Here is a 24,048-nt window from a genome sequence, read left to right on the forward strand (position 1 = left end):
TTTGGATAATTTACTAACTCTTCTGCTGTTTGTTTCTTCTCTTCATCTAGTCAGATAATTAATCCCTGCTGCCAGGATTGCATGAGGTTTAAATGAGATGACATATGTCATCCCCATCCAGACACACAAGAGAACCTCAACAAACATCCCATCTTTCCTTCCTGCCACAGTGGAGTACAGAGGTGGGGAGGAGGTGGGGAGGAGGTGGGGTGGGGCTGAGGGTGGGGCAGGAAAAAACTCCAAGGCTGAGAAAATGAGTTTTGTGGATTTGATGAGAAACCGGTCTTGCACCCTCAGTTGAAATGGGCTCAAAGCAAAATTGTGAAGTAGGTTAAGTAGAGTCTGGGCTGCTTTCCCTCCTCAGCGATGGCCTCAGGCCACCCCTCACACAGGACCTCAGAGGAGAGAATGAGACTCATTCATTCATACAGACAGACACATTTCAGGCTTTCTAAGAAAATTTGCATTTAAACGACTTAACTAAAAGAACAAAATCCCATTGGTTGAATTTCAGCAGGCAACGTAGAGGAGAGAGTTTTCTGGGGGTTTTTTTTGGGTGGGAGTGGGGCAGTGAGGGGAGCAAAGGAAAGGCCTTTCTGGTGTCCCTGAAATCACAGCACATAAATGCCAACCTCCTTTTATTCCAGCAAAGTCCGCAGGCTGAGTCAAGGGGGAAATGAGAAGCTCTCCTTCAGCGCTGTTCCCCCTCAGGAGCCAACTCTGTTGGACGGTGGGGGATCCTGAATCATCCCAGCCCAGCAAGAAATGGAGCAGGAGCTTCTGCCAAGTCTGCAGGTGCAGGGCGCTGTGTGGAGGACGGTGGCACCAGGGACCTGAGGACAAGAGAGAAAGGAAGGGCGACAGGCTAAATATGCTGGGTATCATAGAGCTTCTGTGGATATCATCTCATCTAACCCTCACTCCACAATAGGAGGAAGATAGCACGACACACGGTAAACAAGGCTCAGTGTAAGCCAGGCCACACACCCAACCTCACACAGCTAGCAATCCGCAGAGCCAGGAATCAAACCTAAGTCTCCCTGGCCCCAAAGCACCACGCCAGACTGCAGGTCTGGAAGCTAGGAGGAGAAAGGGGAGTCTCCCTCTGTCTCCATGATGACCAGCTTGACCCCAGAGAACACAGTGACTGGTGCAAGTGTCCTGTGTGGCCACTGCCCTGTGAGCTCGGCCTTGCCCTGGCTCCGTGCTCTTCCTGTGTCTGCGGAGGCAAGAGGGCAGGGCCAGCACCATTACTCTCACTGCCATGCTTCCTCTATAATTCTGTTGTCAAGCAATTGGCTTGGACTGCCCCAGCAGACCTGTCCCCCAGGTGGCCATGTTCCGGTGTGTTCTGGCCGACAGCCGGCCTGGCCTCGCCAGCTGTCTGCAGGAAGATTGATGTCTCACGTCCTTCCTGCCTTCTCTCTCCTCCTCCAACCTCCCAGCTCAGGCTTACTGCCTGCTGTGCCTGCTGGTCTGTTTTCTACTTCCCTCCCCAGAGCTTGGTTTGCTCTCTGGGTAAAAACACAGAAGGCTGCTTCCTACAGGTCCTTGTAGGGCACTGGTCGAGGATGGTTGTGGAGGAGTAGGAAGTAGAGGATGATTATGATGATGACGATGGTGATGGTGATGATTGTGATAATAATGAAGGTAAGTGCAGACCAAGCAGCCCAACCCAGACAGTGAGAAGTACACCAAAGAGCACCAATTTCTTTGGGGGACTATTGATAGGATAACTATTCCACTGTCATTTTTCCTGGGACATAGATAATCTGAATCAAAAAAAAAAAAAGGTGATCAGGACAGGAGGAAAGAGGTACCTCTCCATCTTGGAGCTCTGGGTGCCTGAAGTGAGAGCTGGGGGGAAGCCTGGTAGGAGAAGGGGAAGGATGGAGGTGAAAGGGCAAGCCACTGGGATGCAGGTTAGGAAGCAGAAATACCACCTAAACTTTATTTTTCTCCCCATGGGAAGTGGCAGCAGCCACAGCAGTTTGGGAGTCTCCACTCTCACCAGAAGACAGTGGCCCCTGAGACCACACCCGAGTTTATGCTGGTGAGGTGACCCATGGTGGGCCACTAGGTCATGTCAGGATGGAGGCTGGCCATGCCAGAAAGACCAACCACGTAACTCGAGGTTGGAGCTTTGAACCACCTGACATCAGCCCAGCCTCTCGACCTCCAAGGAAAGGATGGAGACTGAAGAGTGAATTCAGGCAAGTGGCCAATGATCCAGTCAATTGTGCCTACATAATGAAACCCCAATAAAAACTCTGGACACCAAGCTCAGATGGGCTTCCTGGTTGGTGAACATACCAATGTACCAGAATACATCCTGGATACGTCCTGATTCTACATGGAGAGGACACAGAAGCTCTGCATTTGGGATCCTCCCAGGCCTCACACTATGGGTGTCTTCTTTTCACTGGTCCAGATTTGTATCCTTGGTAGTAAAACTGTAAGTAGAGCACTTTCCTGAGTTCTGTGAGTTGTTCTACCGAATTATCAAATCTGAAAGGGTCATGGGAATCCCCAAAGTTGTAGCCAGTTGTTCAGAAGTGTGGGTGGCCTGGGGACCCTGGAACATGTGGCTGGTGTCAGAAGGGAAAGAAGTCTTTGGAGGACAGTGCCCTTTCCCTGTAAAGTCTGTGCTAACCCTGGGTGGTTGGTGTCAGAACTGCATTGCAGCCTATCTTTGAATGACTGGATGAATCTACTACAGTCCAGTGAGGGGGGAAAAGGACAAGCTATGTCCTGTCTTCTAACCACTGCACTCTCCAAGAGGAAGCTGAGTGGCTTTACCCAGTGGTCTGCTGTCTCTCTGGGTAAAGCAGTAACTAAAGTTCTGGTTCTGGAGCTCATTCTCCTACAAAGCCTAAGAGTATGTTAACAGGGTGCCACTGAATTGACATTTCTGGAGTCAAATCATCTATTTTGGCTGATATAACATGCTAGTGCTGAGCAGTGCATTGATTACTGAATAATCAAACTCATCTGGTGTCTGTAAAAATGGAGATAATTTCACATAGTTCAGACACAGTCCAATTATTTTGTTGTTAAGAAAAGTGAATTGGCTCGGCCCTTTGCAATTCCATCAGTTGCTTGGCAATCAACCTGCCAATAGTTTTCGCCTCCCCATTTTTCCCTCTGATTTTAATTGTGGCATTGGAATAAAAGGATAGTCCACACATCTGCTGCCTTAGATTTTGAGGCTGAATTTGAAAAGTCAATCCTTCGCCTGTTTTTTTTTATTCCCACACTAAAGAATCCAACTATTGTTTTACATCCCTTCCTTTCTTTCTTTTCACCTTGCATCCCCCAATCTTCTCCAGCACTTTTGCTTTTCCTTTCTTCTTCTTTTATTAAAAAATATGGAAACAAACTAAATGTAATAAGGATTTAGCCAATGCTGAGAACACTACAAGAAATTCTATTGAATCCTATACATTATATTCTAACTCCACATTACTGTACATATTCAACAGTGCTTGTGTTTCACCATGACCCCCAGATCTTCTCTGTATTTCATGCCTGCTTGGATTTCCAAGCCTCCCTTCTCCCCATCTCTCCCCTTGTCCACCATTTTTGCATATGTGTATAATTTGCTTTACCCCAGAATTTGGTATTTGGCATTGGTTCCAGCAACATTATATTTTATCCTGTGTATAGTTTATCAAGGTGACTTCAAATTTCTTTCTGTACTTTAAGGGCCTAGTAACAAAATCCAAATATATGGCATTTGCCTGAGATTGAAGCTGTTGCTTTTTCCCTTAACTGGGAGCTTTTTAAGTCTTGGCTGCCTGTCGAAAAACATGGTTAGATCACATCCATGGTCTTTTCTAAGGGACAGTGTCCTACCATAGCCTGTGCTGCAATGGAAGCCCCAGATGTGGCCCTATTACCTCTGTCCTGATCTGATTGGATGGAAGTAGATACCTGTGGCAGGGCTGCCTGTTCAGGCTTATTTCATGACCTATTGTAAAGAGCTGAGCTCAAACAGGGATCCGCTGGGCCAATCAGATCCTCACTGACAGGACTTTGAATGGGGAAATACACAGAGTCTCAGGCTGTTTGCACAGGGGCTGAGATGCAGTGGGTAAGACCATGAATAGCCTTGAGCCAGCTGAAGTTAAGAGCAAGCCCAAAGTGTGAGGAAGTAGAAACATGATCAAACAGAAGACATAGCATAGAGGGGTTATATTAGGTCGAGGGTGGTGGGAGGAAAAGCTAAAGCATGCATATAGAGAGCAGCAGAAACCAAAGAGCTGGCCAAGTCGCTTCAGTGGCAGAGCACAAATTCCGCCACCTCCAAGTACCAAGGTCCCGAGAGCTATCTTGCCTCCAGTTCTGATCTCCGGGTGGACTAACCATACTGTGGTTTCTGAGGAGAGAACTTCTGCTGCATTGCCCCTTGTTTCTTGCAATAACCCCAGCCCCTGTCTACATGACCCAGCCATCATGGGTCGCGGTTCCTTGTAACTCAAGGTTACACAATCGCTGCTCCCACCTGGGCCTGGGTACTGACGTGGAGCATCGCCGAGGGGTCATGTTACTTACTGGCCGCTGTAGCTCCCCCACGGCGCCCGCTATGCCCCTTCAGCATGGACCAGCCACTCAGGGAAGCTGTTCTCCCGGGACTCGCTCTCCAACAAGAATGCCTGAAGGATTCAAGGTAAAAACAAACAAAAACACTTACAGATCACGTGCCCTGCATCCCCTTATCTCCCTGGAAAGACGTGATGGTTCTGGCTGCATCTGCTCATTGACACCTAAATGTGAAATCCACTCTCTGCTCTGTGACTTCTGGTTTCGAAGTGATTCAGGGGTGGGAGATAGCCCAGGTCCTCTCCCAACTTTGAGGGAAAGTGATGCCACACACGGTTCCTTCTATTATTCCTCAGCCTCTGGTTGGCCTGCAAGATAGCAAGGCTTTGGGGGCCATCAGAGCCATGAGACGAGAGAAGAGGATGAATATTTACAAGCTCTGCCCCACCCTGGTATCTGCAGGGAAAAGGAGGCCAATAGTTCACCTCCTGAGGATCAAGAATAAAGGGCACTTGAACTACTGCAGATGCATCTGGAGTTCAGAGCCGGGCTGGGAGGCAGCCCCAAGGTCACTGGGTCATTCTCACTGCTTTCACGTAGGGCTGTTCCAAGTCCTTGACCACAGAGGAGACTTTCGATCCCTAAACGCATGAAGGGATTTACATCCCTCACCCGTGTATCACACTGATGAGTAATCCCTGGGGATACAGCCGGTGATTTCGTGGGCTTTCTAGCACTAATGCCTTACTGATATGCTCATGCACGGGGAGCTGGTCACCCCAGACCATTTGAACCCACAATTCCCCGGCTCTCCTTGTGCCCACATGCCATGGCTGCTGCCGGGAGAATGGTTTCCTGTCCATCGTTCTGACTGCTGGTGGTGATGATGTGGTCGTCCGAGTCAGGACGACTCCCTACCGTCCAGACAGGGCTAACTCCGGGCAGGGAGAGTGGGTTACTTGGTCAGCCTGGCACACCGAGGTCTCAGCTGGGCCCCTGAATCATCGCTGAGCATGTCGAGAACTCTGCCTCACAATCCTCTGCAGGCCTGACTCATGTGGCAGCTTCCCCTGAGAACGCCCACGGCTCCAGGTCCTGTTCACAGGCTGGTGGCCGCCTCCACATAGACGAGCAAACAAAGCCCGTCTCTAAGCTCGCCGAGCTCTGCTTAAAGATACAGGGCCTTGTGCGCAGAGCCACAAGCAGGCAGCTGCTACATGCACACCTCTCTCCCCCGGGTTTCTGGTTCCTGCCATGACAACGTAGCGTGGTGAGCCTACCTGACGTCCCTTTCACACAGGTAACAGCCAGTCTTAGAAAATGCAGCGCCTGATGGGAGAGAAAAGAAGAGGGGGGGAGGGCAAGAGAATTATATAAAATAGCATTCTCCAGGCCAGACCTTGGGTTCCTGGGCCCAGCCTCAGAGATTCTGTTTCAGGGTGTCTGATACGGGTCTATGCTACTGTCCTTTTTTTTTAAGGCATCTCATAAGATTCTGACAGGTTTGGGAAACATTCTTCAGGTGTACACACACACACACACACACACACACACATACACACATGACTAGGTTATACGTAGGTATGACTATCTAGGTATAACCATGGTGTCAATAAATACTCTGGGGTGGAAATGGTCTTGTGTAGGAAGGCAAGGTATCTGACATTAGCTAATAAAATGATCCTGAGTAAATCACATCTCTTCCCCAAGCCTCATCTGGAAAATAAATAGTTTGGATTAAATTCTCTCCAAGATCTTTCTAGCTCCAAAGACCATTGACGCTGTGGATACTATAAATCTCTCACTGCCCTCAGACTTTAATTTTCCTTTCAGATAAGTAGTTGTTATTGAAAAGAACCATACAATTGGGTCAACCCAGAAGGATATTTTCAATATCTTCCTTCCACGTAGGTGACTAATAGTTAGAAGTATAGGTGAAGAGAGCAGGCAGTGGGAGTATAAATTAAAGAGGATGAACCAGCTGAGGTGTAATTGAAACCTTCCCCATCAGCAAACTATAAACAGAGAAACTCCCAGTTGTGCATTGTGGGAGTTGCCACAGGGAAGGGAGTCAATGCTGGGAGAAGGAGCTGACCAGCAAGAAAGGGTTGGGAAAACATGAGAGTTGGGAGTAGAAACAAGATGGCGGCCACCAGTGAAAGGAGCCAAGCCCTCTTCCCCTGCTGAACCCAGAAGGGAATTCAGGCATTCGGGTGCTTCAGGTAAAGATCAAGCCAGAGAAGCAAAATTTACCTGATAACTTATGGATTTCAACAAAGCAGGAAGCGAGAAGCCTGAGGCCACAAAAGAAAGAAGAGGTGATATTTCACATGAGTGAATCTGAAAGAATTTTCTTAGCCTCCATCAGGAGCTGGTCATAGCTGCCTGAGAAGGTCTAGCCCTAGTGAATACTTAAGTATTTACTCGAAAGCAGGTATTCTAGTCTGGGAGCCTGAGGAAGACAGAAGTGGGTGCATTAGTGAGACTCCCAGGATGGTAAGGAAGCAGAACACAAACCAAGTCCACTTTAAGGTCTTGAATGAATGAAGTCTCAGCAGTTGTGGGTTGAGGCACATGGATTTGTAAACAGAAGTCATAATTCATAGTGATTATATGCAGACAGACCAAATAACGTGTAATGGCTATTACACAGTATGTTCTGTAAAGCAAATTTCTTCATGTAAATCCAAGGTGCTTATTTCACATGAGATATTCTGAAGAGCACTGAGAAAATGAAACAGGCCACAGGATAATATTCGACCAAAAAAATTATCACGGGGACATTTTTTAAAAGGAAGGGCTGCTACCAATTGGGAATCAAAACTTTTTCAGAGTCCCTCCATCTTGATAGGAAAACTAAAACATGGACAAAATGCCACAGGAACTTACAAATCTCAGAGGAGACAGACCACCTCTCTCTAGCTCTAGAAGACTAACCATCCCCATGAAGTAATCAGTACTCTCCATCCCAACTTATGTATCTTCCATAAATAAATATCACCTCCTTGTGGGACAATATCTATTTTTCCCTTATATAATAGGCTTACCCTTCTTTGTTTGAAGTTTTTGTAAGTCTCTGAAATTCTGAAGACATTAGCAATGGTCATTATTTAATATTTCTGAAACTGTCATATCTCTCTTCTGCATTTCATGACTCAGTTCTTTGAATTTCCAATATCCAACTTGACCACCATCAGCTTCTTTATCCTCTTGCCATCTGGCTTCTGGACTCATGGAAACCATCAGTGACCCCCTCCTAATCAAATTCAATGGCACTGCTGGGCCCCCACCCTTAGCATCACTTGTTATATCCTCTCTTGGCTGCATCCCTTCCTTAATTCTCTTTCTTGCCTTGGCTTAAGAGATAACTGCTTCTTTTCCTCATCTATCTGCTCCCTCATTCTTTCTCTGTCGGTGAGTTCAAAGTCCAGTGACCACAGGGATCAGAGAGGCACATAAGCGATGGAGGCAGGCCAGGGATGAACTAGAGCTAAGGGTGTATTCAACGGAAGGGGTGGCCATTACTCAGCTCTGACCAATGACTGCACTCAGGGAAAGGAGGCCCAGTGCTGTGGAGGGTTGTTCACATTTTTCAGGGAATCTAGGAATCTGGATTTTTATGGGGAGTCTCCATCTTTTTAAATGTGAGAAATGAATTCAAAAATTTTTCTTACAAATATGTGTGAACCAAACCAGGCACATTGGAAGGGCCGGGATCAGCCCGCAAGCTGTGTGTCTGCCACCTCTGGCCCACGCCATTTGCTCTATTCCACCACATCAAGTACATGGGCTCCTGTGGCCAACAAGGTCATGTGTGAAGTTGGGAGTAAACCAAGACCATGGATAGAGTTGCTGGGTAGGAAATAGAGACATGCTCTTGTTTTGTGCTAAGGAATACCTTGTAGACGTTTCCTCGAGGGTGCTGGAGAAACAGAAAGGGAATTCAGGAGAGACAAACAGAAGCATCCTGAATTGTGAGAGTCTTCACTGAGCTTTGTTGGCTGCAGAGGACAAAGGTGTACATGAGCTCCCAGTAGTATTGGATGTGGGGCACGGGCACACTTGGAATCCAAGGCAGTTCTAGCAGCCTGGTTATCCATCTAACAACCAGCAGCAGGATATCAGCCATCTCTCTCTGGTGTTCCCCCTTTACCAAGCCTCAGGTATGATCAGATTCCATTTTCGTTGTGCACTTCCCTTCTTGGGTCCTCCTTCCCAGCTAGTGGATGCTTGCCTACACTTCGGATTCAGTTCTCTCTGAGAAGAATTCTGTTTGGCCTGGTTAATCATTTTCTGACCTTCTTTGAGCACTGATTTTGTGCCAGTCTACCTCATAGGCTGCAAGCCAGGTAGAAATTTGATTCCTTTGAGCCTCTGCCTTCAGGTCAATTGCCCCAACCCGCAGGTCATTCAGTTTCCATGGGCGGGGGAGATTGTTGGTAAGTTCAGAGCTGTGATCTGCCAGCCACAGCTCCCTTACCAGAAGTCGGGGTGAGGCAGGCAGCTGAGATGTGAAAGACTCATCTCATCAGTGACTCTGGGATGGCATTAGGAGTTACTGAAACTTCCACTACTTGACTAGGGAAGGAGTTTCCAAGGAAAAAAGAAACTCAGTAAGATTTATACCATGATTTGTAGAAAAGAGAAAAACTGTTCTGACCTAGTCAGCTCAGGAAACAAGGGCATCAATTGTAACAGGGAAAGGAAAAAAAATCTAAGAAGCCTGCCATTTTTGTTAGAGGACTAAATTAACACCTAAGTTTTAGCATCCAAAGTACTGACTCACTGAGAAAACTAAAAGGTCAGAGAGATGGAAGTCAAAATGTCACACTGATTGATAAAGCTCGACTGCAGAAATGGCTCAGACCAGTCGACAAATGGGCTTCGCCCTGGAAATAGGCAGATCTACCCACCTCATTACAAACCAGCTGGAATCACGCATGACCACTCAGTCGCCCCAACAAACTTCTTGACAAGCAGGCTGTGAGAAGGGCATGGCCCATGACGAGGTAGATGGATGTAACAGAGTTGCTTTTCTCCAACTTGCCGGATAAATTCAGGCTCTCCTCCCTTTGGTGAAGAGTGAAACAAAAGGACAGATGTTTTTACTTTATTGTTTGGGTAAGAATGTAGAAGAAGGGGGGATGGAGCCCCCTAAGAATTGTCAGGTCAGAGTTCTGTGCATTGCTTTACAAATTCAATGAAATAATAAAATTACTTATTTAGCCAACAGTTTTTGAGCACTCACTATAAGCAAGCAGACCAGGTCCCTGCCCTCATGGAGCTTACCATCAGTGGGAAGGCAGGTATTAATCATATCACCAGAAATAGATTTACATTTAGACACTTGGATAAGTGCTTAGAAGGAAAGGTACCTGGTCCTGGCAGAACAGTAATAAAGCTAACTAACCTAGCATGGAGGTGATCAGATGGCCAGAAAAGGCTCACAGGAGGAGAGATGTTTGTGTTGAGCTCTGAAGGCAAAGATGGGAAGGGAGACCTCCAGGTGGTAAAGACCCCGGGGCTGGAAAGGAGAATATCACCTCGAAGAACTACAAGGAAACAGTTTGGGTGGAGTCGTGAACAATGGGAATGTGTTGGTTATGCAGGTACTGAAATGTCCCCTTTCTCCTCCAAAACCCTTAGAGAAATTCACATGAAGGACACATGGCAACTAACAAGGACTTTAAAACAGTCAGGCAGGCTAGCTTCTAAGAAACAACAAGTTTTTTAAAAATAGTTAGAAAAATAGGTGCTTTGATAAAAGAAGGGAAGAGCTTCAAAAGTCAGGGAGTGATCCACAGCACTAAGTACCACTGAGAAGTCAGCTAAGGAGAGAATCGCAGACTCCTAGATAGAGAGCCAGGGTCACCACTGGTCGTGGTGGCAAAAACCATTTCAGTGGACCGATGGGGCTGAAGAAACGGAAGCAGCTGTTCAGCAGAGAAGAGAGGTGGGGTATCAGCTGGAGGGAGAAGCAAAGTCAGGGGACTTGTATTTTCAGATTCCTATAAAGCGCTTAGCAGTTTGGGACCCATTCAAATATTCAGTTAAATAACCTCTTTTCTTATTTTGTTTTTGTTGTTTTCTTTTTCAGAGAGTAAGATCTCCTGCAGTGTAGGAAGGGAATGGATTCTCTGTGAAAAGGGATCTTGGTTTCCTGGTCGCCAGTAGGACTAAGAGAAGTCGCTAGCCTTTGACTGCATCTACTAAGCTGCCCATTAGGCAAAAGTGGGTTTCGTGCCTATCCCTCAATGCCCCCTGTTGCACTACAGGACAATCGTCTGTGTGCTAACATCTCTGAACTCAAGGAGTGCTTGTTGAGCCTTCTGATGTGCTAGGTGCTGAAGGCAAAGCAATGAATAAAACCCAGGGCTTGAATTTAAGGAGCTCACAGAATGCCAGGAAAACAGACCTGAAAACAGATATTTACAAAACAACGTTGTAAGTGTACAATAAAAGTATAACCAAAGACAGTGTTAGTACAAAGGGACATAATATTTAATCTGGGTCTTAAAGAAGGGATAGAAGGTTGACTGTCTCCCGAAGGGTGAGAAAACATTCAGGACAGAGGGGCTTATATAAAGAGGATGTCGATTCCCTTTTTGAAGTTATCTCAACTCTGCCCCTAATTTTTTATTTTTTTACATTCTCCAATCTGGTCCTTCCTTGAAATGAAGAACATGAATTTTTAAGCGATGTGGCCACTGAACACAGAGAAGCCAACTGGTCAACATAATTAATAATCCCATTTCCATACTCCTGTAGGCACCTTCCTTGCAATGCTCAGGGTAAATGCTAATGCACTGAAATAGTAAAATGAACAAATATTAAACACATGACCCCCTCCAGGTTCTCACATTTTAAAGAGGACACACAAACATAGGCACAATAAATCTCTAAATAGAAGCTCACTTTACAAAACCTTCTTATATGTTTTTCAGTTCCTTGCACTAAATTTGTGAGGATGGTGGGCGGGTTTAGGCCAAGAAGGGATGAGAGCTGGGAGAGGACAAATAACTGTGGCTGATTAGGGCAATAAACTGCATGTCAAAGCATGTACTCAAGAAAGATTCGGGCCTCAGGTGAGAACTTTTTTATGAATCTAAGTAATTTTTCCTCACACAATAAAACTTAAACATGGAAACATAATTAAAAACGCAGGTCTAATGACCGAGTTACCTGGATGAGAGGTCAAATTTCCTGCATGGAAAAACTTAGAGATTGACTCCAAAAGTTGACTTCTTGAAACTCTAAGCACCAAACTGTGTTCTCCCTAATCACACTCGGGCTCTGCTATAGAGAGCACTCTGGCCTCAAGGGCAAGGATGATTCCTAGACCAGGACAGGTGGGGCTGAAGAGCAATCTAAGGATGGGTATGGACCCAGGGGGAGGACCTGCCCATTTCTATCACCACCTGAATCTTCTGGAATGTTCCCAGGCACCTGGGAGCATTTCCCTGGGGTGTCCCAGCAGGTTCAGTGATGGTGCCACCAGCCCCCTCCTTGCTGCCGGTGAGCAAATGGATCCTTGGGCGGAAACACGAAGCAGTCGTTAGCACCCAGGGAAGGTAACGGGATCAGAGCTTGCAAGGATCCATTACCCTTTCTGCTCTCACAGAGCTGATATTTATTGCAGGATGGGAATGGCATCCTGCCAGGGCAAGGTTCTTAACTCCTCCTCGTGTCACGGTTCTCAAACTTTTGGTCATCAGAGTCATCTGGAAAGCTTGTTAAAACCCAGATTACTGGTCCTCAGACCCAGAGTTTCTTATTTAGGGCCAAAGGATTTACCTCTCCAACAAGCTCCCAGCAATGCTGATGCTGATGGTCTGTGAATCCCACTTTAGACGGTCCTAGGGGATCCTTGCTTATCCTGAAATTCCATGCACAATCTATGCGTATGAACCTGTGTGTTTGTCCTTGAATGTGCTTCATAGCTTTCATCAGAATCTCTGAGTGAATCAAACCACAACAAACAAAAGCCATTAACTTTAAGAACATTTACTAATGCAAAATACACAGAGAAATGCTGACCCCAAAGAGAGAAGAATATGCCATGGTATAGGAAGTGTCAACTCACCGGACAGAGCAAAGTCAGTTCCACAATAAGTGTTCAGAGTTGTTGAGTGAGAGCTGGGTAATGGTTGATAGGCACAACTGAAATAAAGAGATTTGGATAGGAATTAATATTCTCACCCTACAGGAATTTATTTTTAATTATAGATAATTATGCTGAATTACAACAAGATGATTTGAAGCATTACGCTAATTCAGGAGTAATGAATTAGCATGAATTACTGATGCAATCTTTAAAAATGTAACCTATCAATCAACACTGTATCAGCAACAGACAAAAGGCTACGATCTGACATTATTATTGTATTATAGTTAAAACCGGCCTTCAACCTAGCTTTTAAGAGCCCCCATGGAGCAACGAGGTGCCGATACCTGTGTCTCCCTGTGGAGCCAAGTGAAGATCTATATCCCTTCAGGTTGCCCTCCCCATTGGGTGGCTCTCAGACCACTTGTTTTTAGAGGTAGTGGAACACAACACCTTGTGTTCAGTCAGACCTTGCTTCAAATCCCAGCTCTGACCTTTACTAGTTATATGACCTTGAGAAAGTTACTTCCACCTCTCTGAGCCTCAGTTGCCTCATCTGTAAAATGGGAATGAGAGCCTAACACACAAGGCTCTTCTGATGATTAAACGATATGATATGTAAAATCTCTGACAGTGAAAATTCAACAGATGGTCATGGAGATCAGGTCTTGCCTTGGACCAGTGTTGGTAGCAGAATCACATGTGGCTGTTATGCTTAGAAACTAGCACCTAGCCTTCCAACGAGCCCTTCTAGACCCAGTTTTGTTTAACAGGACATAGCAGTCTGCCTAGTTTTCATATAACTAACATTTCATGAGGGTTGTGGCTCACAGTCAAAGGATGGTTCCTGAGCTTGCAGGTGAAGTAAGGTCCTTTAGTCAGTGGGAGAAAGTGCTGGGCTTGCTGACTAAACGTCTGCCTGATGTGTATTCTCTCTCCTGAATCTGAGAGACCACAGACTGAAGACAACAAAGGAGGTTGAGCAGAGGGGAGAAGTCGATTACAAATGTCTCCCACGCAGTGACTGCTAATTTCTATAGCAAGAAAGCTGACGACTGGCTACCTTACTCAAAGTGAAAACACCTCATGAAGAAGGGGGAAAAAACCCAGTATTAAGCACCATCTATGAGTCAGTTTTGCTTGCATATGATTACATAATGCCCTTTTCAGAGAGGAACAAAACAGAAAAATATTGCCCAAGTTCATAGAGCCAGTAACTGGTAGAGTCCGGATTAAAGCTCAGATCTGTCTTACTCCAAATGTCACATGCTTTCAGTTAAACCATACTGTCTTTACCAAGATAATTGACTTCTACTTCATAGCATTGCTATGTTAAATAGAAGGAAAATAAAGATGGTAGGTACAGAAGCGGAAAAAACCAGAATGTACCTACAATAACTGCAAGTAAGTCAAGAAGAAAGCACCTCCCCACACATAACCAGAACAAAAATTAATGACCAAACACACAAAAGCACTTGACACAAAATACTTAATCTATCTCAGACTATAAGACCTTTATCTCATCTGGAAGGCCAAGAGTTAACCAGGCTAAATGGCAAAGGCAATGAGGTCAAAGGCCTGTTGAAGGCAGCAGAGAGTCAGAGCTTGATGAGCACCATTGGCCATGGAACTCCAGGCAGAGGTGGAAGTCAACAAAAAGCCTTGCCCGGAGAGACTTTATTGATAACTGAGAATCAATCTGACTCTGTGCAAACAGGTCAACCAAGGTTAGGGTAGACCTGGAGATGGGTCTTTGCATTTGGGTCCAGACAGGCATTTGCATTCGGGTCAGGGTGGCAAGAGGGGCTTAACCAGTGAACAAACTGCCCTAGCAGTGAGTTCAAAGACCATGGATTGCTGATAGAGTTAGAGCCCTAGTGGGGTACACCTTGGGCATGAACACGCTCCGCTCTGACGGGTAGGTTGGGCTTAGCTTGTATTCCCTCATAGCAAGAATACGGAGCTGGGTGGGCACTGTCCTATGAGGTTACTTGACTGGCCCCAGAAAGCATATGAGTCTGTGGCTCTTGATTTGAAATGGACGTTACCCAAGGAGATAGCTTTGAACTTGACAACACCCATCACTGAAATTTTAGATGTCATAGAACATGAGTGGAACTCAGAGCCTGCACAACAGAATGGGCCAACCACAGAGAAAATTTGACACACACACACAAAAAGAATAAAGACAATGTCCACGTTCTCATTCATACCTTAAGTTTAAGGAGTACCTACCATAGGTCTGATCCTATAATCAGTCTAGTGAATGTAAGGATACATATGGCATGGTCACTGCCCTCCAAAGGGCTGTGCAGTAGTGTAATTGGGGAAATGGGATCTGTACGTAAGAAGGTTTGTAATGCTGCCTTGGCATCTGTTAAATGCCAAGTAAGAGTGTAAACAATAAGGGATAGAGTTATGCTGAAGTTCAATGTGGTCTGAGATGGCTTAGGTTGACTTCACCAAGAAGTAGAACATTAACTGGATCTTGGATAAAAGTTAGGCTTAGGTGGTTAGAACAATAGAAAGGAGGGTATTCCAAGAATGGGAAACTGCATGAGCTAAGGAGAGGTGGGAGGAAGGTGTGGGGCAAGGTTAGGGACCGTGAAGAGATCAGTCTGTCCAAATTGGTGAATTCACGTGGAAAGAGGAACATGCATCCAGGAATTTTAAGAATAATCTCACTTTCAAATTTGTAAGACCATATATGATTTTATATGGGAAAATATGGTTATCATATGTCACCACCCACTAAACCCTGACAAAACCCTTGAAGCCAGGAAAGTAAGTCCTGTAAATTTGTAGTTAATGCTATCATTGTGTCTCTACCATAGTACTTGGAACTCGGTAGGCTCAATGAACCAATACAATTTGTTCTCTGTGCGTTGAGGGTTGTGTTCCTAATGAATATTTAGTTATCAAAAATCATATTAGGGCCTTAGGCTAAGTTTTCAGATGTGCAATTCCAAAGTTATTTTTTTCCTTTTGGAATTTAAAATATATGTATAAGAGCACAGCTTAAAAAATTAAACATCATTGAGCAAATCCATCCACCTAGCTTAAGTGGGGTATTTCTTTTCCCCTTACCATGTAAGGGCAGATTTCTCACATTTTCTTATCATTCACTGAGGGGCAAATAAATCACACAGCTTTTCCAAGCAGCTGTGTGGGACAGACTTGAGCATTTTTGTTTCCTTAAGGATATATGATTACTGGATGGTTTTAGAAGACAATTGTTTATAACTAATAACAGTAGATGTAACTCATTCTTCTTGATCCTATCATATGCAAGTCTTGTTATAAAAGCTCTACTGTAACACAGAGAACAGACTTGTGGTTGCCAAGGGGGAGGAGGGTGGAGAAAGGATGGATTGGAAGTTTGGGATTAGCAGATGCAAACTACTATATATAGAATAAATAAACAACAAAGTCCTACTATATAGCACAGGGAACTATATTCAATATCCTGTGATAAACCATAATGGAAAAGAATATGAAAAAGACTGTATATATATATGTATAACTGAATCACTTTGCTGTACGGTAGAAATTAATACAACATTGCAAATCAACTATACATCAATAAAATAAAAATTTTTTTAAAAAGCTATGCTGTAGAAGAAATATCTGTGTTTGTGACTAAATACAAGAATGAATGAATGAATGAATGAATGAATATACGCAGAACTGTTGATGACCACATTTAAGATGTTTCTGAAAGTGTAGGCAGTGAACCTCCTGCACCAAAATCAGCCAGAATGCTGATCTAAAATGCAGAGTTCTCCAAGGTAAGGCTCAGAAATATGCATTTGAACCAATTCCTGGGTGATTCTCACAGCTCTGAATGCTAGAATCTTTGCTGTGGAGTAGGGAGGGAGCAGACTTTGGGAGACATGGAAGCTGAGCTAAATAGTATCTGAGTAGATCCTGATTGTAGGGGGAGAGGCCAGGAGAGAAAACCCCAGTTACTCCTGCAGGCAGAAGTACTCTGAATGTATGCTATGAGGGGGTGATTTGCACAACTATATTTCAGCTTAAAAAATTGAGAATAAATTTAAGAAAAGAACTAAAAAAAAAAAAAAAAGAAATAGAAAACAGTGTTCAGTATATGACACTGAGACCTGCCTCCTGAGCATCAGACAAGTGAGGTGTCACATAACTGTGCAGACGATGCCTGCTCCCAGGACAGTGTTGCTGCCTCAGGGTTTCCATAGCTCTCTGCATCCTTCCAAGAATGGACCAACACAGCCTGGTGGGATGGGAGAAGCTCCCCAGAGCAAGACAGAATCCCACAAGGGCACGTCATAGCAGCCAAAGACTGGATCCTATGGGAGGAATAAATGGCTTGAATAAGTGGTTTGGACTTCTATCTGTAGGTGACAAGGACCTCAGGACATCTGGTTTTTAAGATGAGAGCTGATATAGCCAAAAGGGTACTTGAGAAGATGAATCTGAGAAACATGTACAGATTGGAGGGGACAGAAATCACAGGCAGGGAATTCAGTAAGAAGATCACTGCTTGGGTTTACCTCTTCTAGTTGGCCCCTTTCTTTTGATCGTTTTCATATTTCTTGCCATCACTGATTATTTCCGACTGACCCTCTAAAGTGTAGAGATTCTGCCTTATCACTCTTCGCGTTTCCCACTATGTATGGCACTGAACTGAACTGAGCCATCTCACTCTTCTAGTAATGAAAATATATTTGATTTTTAATTCAATGCAAACCATAGTTATCAGCCTTTTATTTTTTTATTCATTCAACAAATATTTATTGGATACATATTTCGTGCTAGACCCTGGACTAAACACTGGGAAGAGAATGGTGAGAGATGTTACCTGTCGTGATGGGCAGTGCTCTCCGCTGGGAGACAGACGCAAAGGGCAAAGAGTGTGCCAGGGCATTTCAGGTGAAAATAACACGAGGAAAGGAGCAGAGGCCCCAAAGAGAACTGTCTCCTCCATGGAGGTAAATTAATGGTCACATGAGGTAGGGGGCAGTGGCAGTGAAGGAAAAGCATGACCTTGAATGCCCTGTAAAGGAGTTTGAAATTTAACCTACAGACACTAGGGAGCCGTTGAAGGCTCTGAAGCAGGTGAGTTCATTGACGAGATCTGAGTTTTAGAAAATAAACTTTCTAACAAAGCACAGCATGAACTGGCAAAGGTAGACTCTTGAGACAGGTATACTTTTCCTTGGATGTCACTGCCATAGTCCAGGTGAAAGATGATGAAGATCCAAATCAAAGCGCTGATCTGAAGAGGCCCAAAGGCCCACAGAGGAGATAAAAATCTATAAAGCTAGAGAAGGAGCTGAAAAATGTCCCTGCCCTGATGACCACATGGACCAGAGAATGCCGTTAATTACATACACCGCAAGGAGGAAGAATCTGTAAGAAGCAGGCTGACACATTCGGTTCTAACTCATGCATCACACTGTAGTTAGAGCATCCCACTGAACTCACCGACTTGGCCACAGCCCTCCGCTGCTCTGAGCTCTCCCGTGGACCACTCTTACTCAACCTCATCAAGTACCAACTCATTACCTCCTAATCCAGCCAACATTCATCGGATGCCTTCTTTGTGAAAGTCATGGCAGTAGGTGATTTCAGGGAAGGGTGGATACATGGTGAATTAAGATGTAGCTCCTGCCTTTCTGAAACTCACAAGCTAAGAGTCATTGATGTATTCACACTTCCCATGAGCCAGCCAGACCGTGGGCTGAGCACGTGTTACACCAGGTGAATCAGTTATGGTGCCAGTAAATCCACATAGGGAGGCGAATCACGTGTTGACGCGGCTCTAAGACTAAAAATGACTCTTCTAACTCACAAGTGCAAATGTTAGTTCAATCAGACCATTTTATTTTTCTCATTTATTGTTTTTAGAGAGGGGAAATTTATCATTTTAAGCATAAAATGTCGCCCTTATCTATTTTATGTGTAGAGATGACACATAACTATTTTATTTGAAAAAAAACATTCTACCGTTCAAAAGTGAAACGTAGCCTGACAGTTTAATAACCAGTAGACTAAAACCTGGACCTTCTCCATCACCCTGAACAACAACCAAGGGCTGATATGTCACTTGCCGCTATGACAGAACCACCGTACAATTTCCATACAATTCTGTGACTTAACCCTGGCTTCAGACAGCTTGGTCCAGGCATAATAGGAGTGTCCACAGGATGCAAACACAGCTGCTTAATTCAGTTTTAAAAATTTAATCACCCAGTTTTTTTTTTTTTTTCCCCTCCAAGACACCAGCCAAGTGTTGGACTGATTTTTTTCCAGAGCATTTATTGGTTCACATCATGTAGATAAGAACTCTGTGTCCAAAGAACTTGGAGTTTCAAAGCGATGTGATGATGCAATGAGACATTTGACCAAATTCCATCCTGGAGTTGATGATCCCACCCAAACGGAGAGGAGTGGCTGCTTCTGGTTTGAACTAGTTCTCGAGGCAGTGGAGCCTGGTACAAACATCACTGGACCAGGGAAGTGGATATTGGGATTTTTGTCCTTGCTCTGCTATTAACCAGCTGGGCTAACTCTCACAGGCTTCCTCATCTATTAGTGAACTCTTTGAACCAGTTGACTTCAGTGGCTCCATTCAGCTTCTGAAATTTGACAATCCCAAGAAACGTCTCTTAAGGAACTGTTCTCCAACTTTGCCATTCCGAATAATCAGATCTGGTCCCGCTGAAATTTCCTGTTCCCAGTAATTACAATTAATTAGCAGAAATCTATGGCATAAAAAATTAATCACAGAGCAGTAAGGATGATAAAATCTAACCAGATGGTGATGAGATGAACTAAGAGGAGAAACTTCTTCTTCATTTCCAAAGTCCTGTTTCAAGAGTTTGCAGGCTCCTTGAACTTGGGTGATTACCGCAAGTCATTAGTCGTTTCTGCAAGCAGGGCTCAGCCTTAGGCTCGACCTGGCTTTGAAAGGCTCCAGGCTGGTCTGAAATTTCATTTGGAGCCTGATCAGAAATATACTGTGGGTGGTAGTGAGATCTACCTCTTTCTGTGTTTGAGGACAAAGAGCCTTCTGACAACTGGGTAGGAAGAAGGCTTCCAAATCCAGATGGAGCAAGTCAGGGCCAGAGTATCTGTCCGGTTTGCTGTCAAGCTAAGAAGGAGGATATTAGAAAGAAAGAAAGAGAAAGGAAGGAAGGAAGGAAGGAAAAAAAGAAAGGAAAGGAAAGGAAGAAAAACTTGCTAAAGGTCTCCTGCTGTTTGACTGTGCCTTACCCTGGCTAGGAAGGAGGAGAGTTTCATTAAGCTCTTCCCTTTGTGTCTGCATATCTTAGGGGGTAACTTTTCAACTCAGAAACTTTGGGTTAGAATGTGCTTTGTAAGCAGATCTGGGTTTTTGAAATCCTTGTGGAGTCTGGTCTCTGTCCTTCCTGTGTTTATCCTTAAATCCTCGTTGGCCTCCCTTCTCTTTTTATTTGCAGTGGATTCAGGTCAATGGCTCAGGATCGAATTCTTTTAAAATTTGAGAGTAATTTCAGAGGAAAAAGAGAACCTTCGAGATTCTCTAAAATTTGCTTGTAGGAAGAAAGACACGTTCTGTCCTTCAACCTACGGATATTTGTGATTTTGCTTTACAAACTGGGTTTATTCCTTCTGACCTCTCACTCCAGCGTGCTGGCCCCCTTGGGAATGGGAGAGGGGCCTTGGATCCCCGATAGAGACCTGACCCATACCTACATTTTCACCAAGGGTTTGGCCCACATGAAACTGTAGGAAAAGGCCTAATAAGGCACGTGAGTGTTTAACCAAACTCAAACAAATGATTAACTACAATGTGAGGAGAAAAACAATAACAGGAACCAACAGTGGTACGAACACAGATGAATCACATGTCAAGCCTTGCTGACTGACGTCAGACTGGCTGCAAACGGTGTCTGACAAGTTAAGGACAAGGTGACCTCCAGGGTCAGACACTTCTGCTTCTTTAGACTATTTTCCTTTTCCAGGTACCATCTCTAAGGGTGCGCAAACACATAGCAGAGGGGATTTTAGCAGGTTAGGGACCACATTTCAGAAATGATGCCCTAAAGAGATTTAGATTATCTGAATTTATTCTAAAGAAAAAAAAACTCTAAGAATTTCAAGACTTCAAAACAAAAATTTATATTTATCCTCTATCTGATCACCTTCACAAAAAACATTTTTTACTATTTCTACTCTGCTTCTGTCCCTATCACTCTTCCCTTTTTTTTTCTTATGACACTTATTACCACCTGACACGCCATAGACTTGTCTATGTCTGTCCCCCACCCCACTAGAATGTAAACTTTTTAAGAATAAGGACTTTTTTTTTTTTTTGGCTGCGTGGCATGCAGTATCTTAGTTCCCCAACCAGGGATTGAACCTGTGCCCTCTGCAGTGGAAGAGCGGAGGCCTAACCACTGGACCGCCAGGAAAGTCCCCAAGAACAGGGACGGACTGTTTATGTTCACTGTTGTATCCTCAACATATGGATCACTGCCCAGCTCACAGAGGTATCAGTGAGTGAATGAATCTAATCAAACACCTATCTATAAGGGCATTCAGTAAATGTTTGTTATGGGAATTAGTAAATAAAGGGATAATTAAGTCTAAAAAGAAGGAAGGAAGCAGATTAATTGACAACCTATAACAAGGCTTCAATAAATGTTAGCAAACAATAATCATCATCCTTTTTATTATTATATACTTAAATTACCTGTCCATGATTTTAGATGACATATAACCAGGAGCTGAGTGGTCCAGGAAGGGGCAGCTGTAATGGCTGGGGTGACCGGCCCTCACTCCACATGGTTTCTTAGTCCCTAGTAGGCTAGCTCAGGATTTTTCTCACGATAGCAGTCTACAGCAGGGTTCCAAGAAGGCAAGCAGAAGTACTCAAGGCCTCTTGTCCTCAAGTACTCTTGAGGTATAGGCTTGAAGTCAGCACACCATCACTTGCTTCTGCTACATTTGGGTGGTCAGAGCAAGTCACAAGGCCAGCCCATATTCCAGGGGTTGGAAAATCAACTCCATCTCCTGATGGGAGGGCCAACAAAATCACATTGCAAAGAATGCAGAAACAGAGAGGGGTGAAGAATTAGGGTCAGTTTTGCAATCTGCCACAATGGCATGTATTTATATTCATTTGATGGATTCTTCTCCACTCATTAAAATGAAGCCTATGTAACCAGTGCATGGAGTTAAAAGGATAAATGAAAAAGTATGTGTTAACTTTTATTACAACCATATAAATATACATACAAAAGGTTAGAGGAGAATATACAGATATGATGGTTGCATAAGGATGCAGCTACTTTTTAAAAAATATTCTGACAGCTTTACTGGAGAATGCAAACCTCACATCACATCTGCACGCAGCGTAAGCCACATTTCCTTCCTTCAATAGGATTTGGCTGAAGTACCCAGTGAATGAACAAAAGAGTTATGGAGAGAAAAAGCAAATTTGGAATGTCCAAAATTCCACGCCAGACGATTCAATGGGCAGAAGGAATTTAGTGTGACATAGTATGCTTGCTATTTCTAGGGAAAAGGAGTTACAGCGTTTAGAGTACAAAGCAGAAAACCTTTGCCTGTTGAAGTATTTCGTGCAGGAGTGAAACCTTTCATTGTGTGACTAAATCAATGGAGATTATCTCCTCGGTCGGAATTTCCTTTTGTCTGCACGTGTCCTCGTCAGGCATCTGTTCCTGCATTCGGTTCAGTTGCTGAGTTCTCAAGGGAATGACTTGATTCAAGGTAATGCTGAATATTGGACTGAGGTTACTCTGTAGATATGGATGTCATGGCCGGCCTTTGACTCTATCTGAGGTCAGTCATCGACCGGCACATCACACTCAATGCCACGGGCTGACGTGAGCCACCGGTGGTGTGGTCCTCACGAGCTTGGATTTTGTGATGCTGAGGTTCTAATAAACCTGCTCTCGGGTACAATTTCTTCAGGAATGCTTGCAACAGCACTCACCTGTGGCCTGACTGGCAAACCGTGGTGTGTCGTGGGAAGTTGCAGGCGGGTTTACACTACGGATGAACCCTCACATGGGGCCAAAAGGCACAGTTCTTCTGGGACAGCAAAGGAAAACAGAATCATAGAAATTCAGAGCTGGAAGGCGACTTAGCATCTGAGGAAAATCAGGTCCAGGGGCAGCGTGCTATTGGCATGTGCTCCTGCCCTAAAATGAGTTGCAGTGAGGTTTTTCCAGACCTCCTCTCCACTGTCCTGTTGCCCATGAGGATTCGCTGTTCTCCCGCAGACAGCAGAGCGCTAGGAGTACCAGCGCCTGAAACCGGCAGGAGGAGAACCGCTCTGCAGGGAGAGGACCATGTCTCTCCCCATTTCACCTGCTTCCTGCTGACCTCCGGAACTACGAGTCCAGGGAGACGTGTGCAAGCTGCCGGTCCTCCATCCTATCCCAGCCTCTTGCCCACACTTCCCAGGTTCTTGGTTTAATCCTCTAGCCCAGGCTAGAGCCTGTGTGTCCCCAAACCCTCTCCTCTCGGTTCATAACAAAACGTGCGCTCAGAGACTCTTGCAAAGTGATGTATAACTTATTTATTTATTTATTATTAATTTATTTATTTATTTATTTTGGCTGTGTTGGGTCTTCATTTCTGTGCTAGGGCTTTCTCTAGTTGTGGCAAGTGGGGGCCACTCTTCATCGCGGTGCGTGGGCCTCTCACTATCGCAGCCTCTCTTGTTGCGGAGCACAGGCTCCAGACGCGCGGGTTCAGTAGTTGTGGCTCACGGGCCCAGCTGCTCCGCGGCATGTGGGATCTTCCCAGACCAGGGCTCGAACCCGTGTCCCCTGCATTGGCAGGTGGATTCTCAACCACTGCGCCAGCAGGGAAGCCTCTATTTATTTATTTTTAAAGATGATTTTGACCATTTTTAAAGTCTTTATTGAACTTGTTACAATGTTGTTTCTGTTTTCTGTTTTCTTTTTTTGGCCACGAGGCACGTGGGATCTTAGCTCCCCAACCAGGGAGAGAACCTGCACCCCCCGAATTGGAAGGCAAAGTCTTAACCACTGGACCGCCAGGGAAGTCCCTATAACTTATTTAAATCCCAAAGCGCGGACCTTCTTTGAGGGATTTGCATGGTCATGAGGACTGACCCTTAAGGAACTGGAACTCTGAGAGAGGAACCCACGGAAGGGGCACAGACACGCGCTCAGGAAGGTCTGGAGGCAACTTGAAGGAGTGAAGCAAGCCAGCGGGCGGGGTGAGGTTCTCCAACAGCCTCCTTCGCAATAAGGGTTTCGGGGTGACTGGTCGACACCATGGTCTGTGCCGGTTCAAAGAGGTTCAAGGGGACAGAGTCAGGGTGCTGCCTTTTCTTGTCTTGGCCGGACTCTTCACCCTCTGGTGTAACAGCCAGGTCATCC

The 24,048-nt window shown here is 44.9% G+C and overlaps 1 protein-coding gene across 1 annotated transcript in view; it reads right to left on the minus strand.

Annotated features, from left to right (window-relative positions):
- Positions 1-481: 481 nt before the first annotated feature.
- The window catches only part of LOC309615647 (uncharacterized protein), a 234,112-nt gene continuing 210,545 nt past the window's right edge, over positions 482-24,048 (minus strand). The window contains exons 4-7 of the mRNA XM_082365704.1: positions 12,626-12,702; positions 5,823-5,871; positions 4,555-4,655; positions 482-833 (exon numbers count right to left, since the gene is read on the minus strand). Of these exons, the coding sequence (XP_082221830.1) occupies positions 511-833; positions 4,555-4,655; positions 5,823-5,871; positions 12,626-12,702 (550 nt within the window). The 3' untranslated portion in view covers positions 482-510. The remainder of the gene's footprint in view (positions 834-4,554; positions 4,656-5,822; positions 5,872-12,625; positions 12,703-24,048) is intronic.

This window comes from Balaenoptera borealis, assembly GCF_965194805.1.
Source record: "Balaenoptera borealis genome assembly, chromosome: 18".
Classification (NCBI taxonomy): domain Eukaryota; kingdom Metazoa; phylum Chordata; class Mammalia; order Artiodactyla; family Balaenopteridae; genus Balaenoptera; species Balaenoptera borealis.